The sequence below is a fragment of the Palaemon carinicauda genome, chromosome 23, assembly GCF_036898095.1.
Source record: "Palaemon carinicauda isolate YSFRI2023 chromosome 23, ASM3689809v2, whole genome shotgun sequence".
NCBI classification, from domain to species: domain Eukaryota; kingdom Metazoa; phylum Arthropoda; class Malacostraca; order Decapoda; family Palaemonidae; genus Palaemon; species Palaemon carinicauda.
The window spans coordinates 104891044-104896043 of NC_090747.1; the positions used below are offsets into that span (position 1 = coordinate 104891044).

General features: G+C 37.7%; 1 protein-coding gene across 1 annotated transcript in view; it reads right to left on the minus strand.

Annotated features, from left to right (window-relative positions):
• Nucleotides 1-4148, minus strand: part of LOC137617719 (paxillin-like) — a 204877-nt gene extending 200729 nt beyond the window's left edge. The window contains exon 1 of the mRNA XM_068347716.1: nt 2930-4148. Within this exon, the coding sequence (XP_068203817.1) occupies nt 2930-4133 (1204 nt within the window). The 5' untranslated portion in view covers nt 4134-4148. The remainder of the gene's footprint in view (nt 1-2929) is intronic.
• Between the last annotated feature and the right edge of the window lie 852 nt (nt 4149-5000).

Genomic DNA, 5000 nt, shown 5'->3' on the forward strand with positions numbered 1-5000 from the left:
CGTTTATCAATTAACAAACGAATAGACATCGACCCACTGAGCAAACAATTTCTACAGTATCAGCTGTTTCATATACGTAAACATAGGGCTTATCAGTAGGGCATCAAATACCACCACACACACTCTTGGTCTACTTGGATTTCGCCCATTTCCGTTCCTACATCTTTTCCACATCATCAGGAAACATTGAGTCATCAATTCACTCAGTCTAACCTCATTGTTTTAACATTTCAACCATTTTTACAAAACATATATTATAAAACATTATTATTATCATTATTAGTATTACATGCTAAGCTACATCCCTAGTTGGAGAAGCAGGATGCTATAAGCCCAGGGGATCCAACAGGGGAAATAGCCCAGTCAGGAAAGGAAACAAGGAAATAAGAGTAGTAATTAACAATTAAAACTAAATATCTCAAGAAGAGTAACAACATTAAAATAAATATTTCATATATAAACTATAAAAACTAAAACAAGAGGAGAAACAAGACAGAACAGCGTGGCCGAGTGTACCCTCAAGCTAGAGAACTCTAACCCGACAGTGAAAGACTATGGTACAGAGGTTATGGCACTACCCAAAATTAGAGAACAATGGTTTGATTTTGGAGTGTCCTTCTCCAAGAAGAACTCCTTGTCATAATATGCCAACAGCTTTAATATTTTATTTTCCATTCATTTTACCCTATATTAGAATTACCCATTCACCTTTCATGTTTACCTTAAAATTATTACTCATGGTACCAATCAACTTTTAATTCTTCACCCAATCATTGCAGCTTCTCTTCACTATCACCACCTAGCACTGTATAACCTGCAAAAACTGCAACGTTGGCTAATCCTAATTCTATTCAAAACTCTATTCCGCCTACCTATCCGCACAATTTTCTCCTGATACCATTTAAAAGCAACATAAAAAGAACACCTTGACCTTTTCCTGGCATAGTAGTATAGCAAATGTATTACTCTTTTATGTACTGTATATATTCAAACTAATGCTTTTTTTTTTAATAACCATCAACGCGTCACTCTACAACATACATACACAACTCTTTCAAATCCCAATTCAAACAATTCTATCATAACTTCTCTTTATGTCTATATTTCACCATTAATATCACACTTCTAATATGTTTGTTGTACAGCAAACATTGGACCACGACCGTGAGAACTAACTTACATCCACATTGTCTTGTCTTTAGGACTCCTTTCATTATAAATCTTACTTTCTCAATAAAAAAAAAGAGTAGCATACTCCTTCCCATATGTACAACTTTCTCAAATGAAAAATACTAGCATACTCCTTCCCATATGTACAACTTTCTCAAATGAAAAATACTAGCATACTCCTTCCCATATGTACAACTTTCTCAAATGAAAAATACTAGCATACTCCTTCCCATATGTACAACTTTCTCAAATGAAAAAGACTAGCATACTCCTTCCCATATGTACAACTTTCTCAAATGAAAAATACTAGCATACTCCTTCCCATATGTACAACTTTCTCAAATGAAAAAGACTAGCATACTCCTTCCCATATGTACAACTTTCTCAAATGAAAAAGACTAGCATACTCCTTCCCATATGTACAACTTTCTCAAATGAAAAAGACTAGCATACTCCCATATGTACAAAGTATTTGTGGGAAAATAACAATAAGAAGTAAATCACTCCACTTAAGAGATGTCTTGCTTGAGGGTGCACTCGGGCACACTATCCTATCTCATTTCTCTTCTTGTTATTTTCAAGTTTTTATCCTCTTTTTATTTTGAAGTTTTTATAGTTTATATATGAAAGATTTATTTTAATGTTGTTAATGTTCTTAAACTTCTCTTGTAATCTATTTCCTCATCTCCTTTCCACAGTGGGCTACTTTCCCTGTTGGGGCCCTTGGGCTTATGGCATCCTGCTTTTCCAACTAGGGTTGTAGTTTAGCAAGTAGTAATAATAATAATAATAATAATAATAATAATAATAATAATAATAAATTTGCCAAAACATGGTAGCACCTCAACTGCCATATTACAACCCAGCTATAGATTCTCTACTCTCATTAACTATTGGTAACCTTTTACCCTTCAACAATCAATTCAAAAAGTAATCTGAAGCTTATAATGAGGCTTTTCGCTCTCAAGTTTATCCAATCTGCCTAATTTTCATCCTTCACATTCATCTCCTCTTGAAATAAGTCAATCCACTGACATTAGATTCCAATTTCATTAGAAAACATCTCTTCCTTTACCTTTTCTTGTCTAAGATTGAACCATATCACCGATTTACCCTTGGTTTATCTGTTTTTTCTTTCTTTCGTATACTCAGTATTATATTTATCTTTGACTATTTTATTTATTCTCTTTGATGGCCTCAAGCCATGACGTCCTGATGGAAGGTTCCTTCAGTAGCTTCCTGAGGGTAGTCATATAAACCCTCAGGAAGCTACTGAAGGAACCTTCCATCAGGACGTCATGGCTATCTCACTCAAAAATAGATTTTTCGCTTCGCTCAAAATCCGTCATATTATTTACTTTTTTCTCTCCTTTATCCTACAACTACTCTTCTACAATATCCCTTTTTCATTTGGTTTCCCTCTCATAACCATATAGACTTACTACCGTGTACTTTTCCTTTTACAAGAGTATATCTACTAAGTCTTGTTGAACATGGCCAATTGCTGGAATTTAGCGTACTCTATATCAATTCTGTCTTATAGGCAATTCACTGAATTTTTTCATAACAGAAAACATAATTTCTTTCTAGTTCAGAAAAATGCTATTTATGGTAGAAGAGGCTACAATCTTGAGAAAAAAGAAAATAATTTATGAGGTGCATTTCATAGAGCATGCATATATATAGTAATCCAAACTTAAAATTACCTGGCCAAAGACCATTCAACATTTTTACTATCACTTACCAAATTGATACTCACCCATGTACTTATCAAAGTCAATTTCCCAAAAGTCGCTCTCTCTTCTGAAAATTTCATCCTCGGTTTCATCTTCGGTGTAATCAGCGTCCTCAGCTATGTCTGTGTTTTCTGCATAATCTGGGTCCTCTGAAAGTTCATCATCGGTGGGAGGGATTACCTCCCGAGTCACGACTGCTCGCTGAGGGGCTTGAACAGAAGCGTTGTCAGTGACATACACATTTGAAACTTGGGACACTTTGGCAACGTAAACTGTCTGCATAGCTTCACTGTTCTGTTCAAACTTGGATATCATTTCAGACACATTCACCCCACTAGTACCAGTCTTGTCTGATGTAAATGCAATTTCTCTGGAAGCTTTGCGGCTTGATGGTCTGAGCTCTTCAAGTGCACTGGTTTCTACAGAAACCCAAGCGGAGTCTAGTTCTGCTCTGATAGATTCTCTTGATGCATGAGCAGAGTCCTTTTTATCAACAGAACTCAAGTCTTTAGGTGGAGCATCAACTTTATCCACAACTTCCACGTCAGATAATGTCTCTTCTGTAGGAACTATGGCTTCCTCTACTAAATCTACATTGGACATCACCTGCTGGGAAATTACGGTTTCTTGCGACGTCTCAGAAGATTCTTCCTGCTGTGAAGTTCCTGCCTCTGGCCACATTTCTTTAGTTTCTGTTTCTTGAGTGTTACTCAGTGGTTGATCCTGAGAAGTTCCTGTTACCTCGACAATTTCAACAGACTTCACTTGAGAGCTAGATGCAGTCTGTAAAATCTGAACAGACTGAATCTGTTCAGTACTAACAACAACCTTTTGAGGCAAGACTTCAACGGTGACCTGCGCATCCTTCACCTCCCCTGACTTCGAAGGACCATCTTTCTCAGGAGAGAGGTCCTTTGAAGTGCTTGAAACCCTAAAGGACTCCTCAGCAGTGTCGTAGTGATCCTCATCTATGTAATCCAGAATTTCATTGAGATCTTGCTCGTTCACAGCATCGCCCGAGACATTCAAGACTTCAGTGAAGTTAGACTCGGTCTCAAAGCTTGGTTCTTGTTCTTGTACCACCGTAACTTTTTTCGGCGGAGTCTCAAACCCAGCATATTCCTTTGGCGGGGGAGGCCGAGGAGGAGGAGGTCGAGGGGGAGGAAGAGATGCGTTGGAAACATCTGACATCTTCTTCTTGACAAAACTCCCGATGCTTTTGATCATTTTTGGTTTTGTCTTTTTTTCTTTTTACTTAAAACAAACAAATATCACAAAGTTTCCCAATTTCTATCTATGTTTTCCAAATATTTCAAAAGTTTCTATTTTTCTAAACTAAAGAGAAAGGGTGAAATAAATATAAAATATTCAATATAGGATGCAAGGTAAAGCTACGCAACTATAACTCTTGACTAAAACTCTGCGAAATTGTTGACCTCAAGGTTCTCACCCAAGTGCATTCAAGAACATGTTAATACTAAAGCAGGTGCGCAACGTCAAGCAGAATTTTCATTATATACTCAGATAAAATACACATATATTTGGTGACAACATAATAAAAAAGTACTTGGGAGCCTTTGTAGGGCGACGGCCAGATCCCGTAGAAAACGGGAATATTCTGAACTGTGGCCGTCGTTCTAAAAACGATTTTGGCGGGAGAAGCTAACTTAAAAAACCCACCTAACCTATGCTAAAAGCCGTATCCTTACCCAGGGGGCCCTTCGCCCCCCGGACCCCCCCTTACACAACAGTTTCCTTACCTAGGAGTACGACGGGAAAAGCTAACTTAAAAAAACCACCTAACCCATGCTAAATGCCGTGTCCTTACCCAGGGGGGGCTGCGCCCCTCCCCCCCCCCCCCTTACACAACATATTTAAGATCCGTAGACCATTTCCAAACGTTTTTATTCGATACAAGATAACAGTCGGAGCGATAATAAGCAAGTTAGGACGCTTGGCCGTAGTGCTACAAACTACCCAGTACTTGTTTGTTTATTAGAGTGCTTATTCAAACAGGAACCTTTACCCCAGATCACACCCATAGTTTCGATTAAAACTCAGACAATCTGAAAGTTGGTTAATGCGAAGTAAATT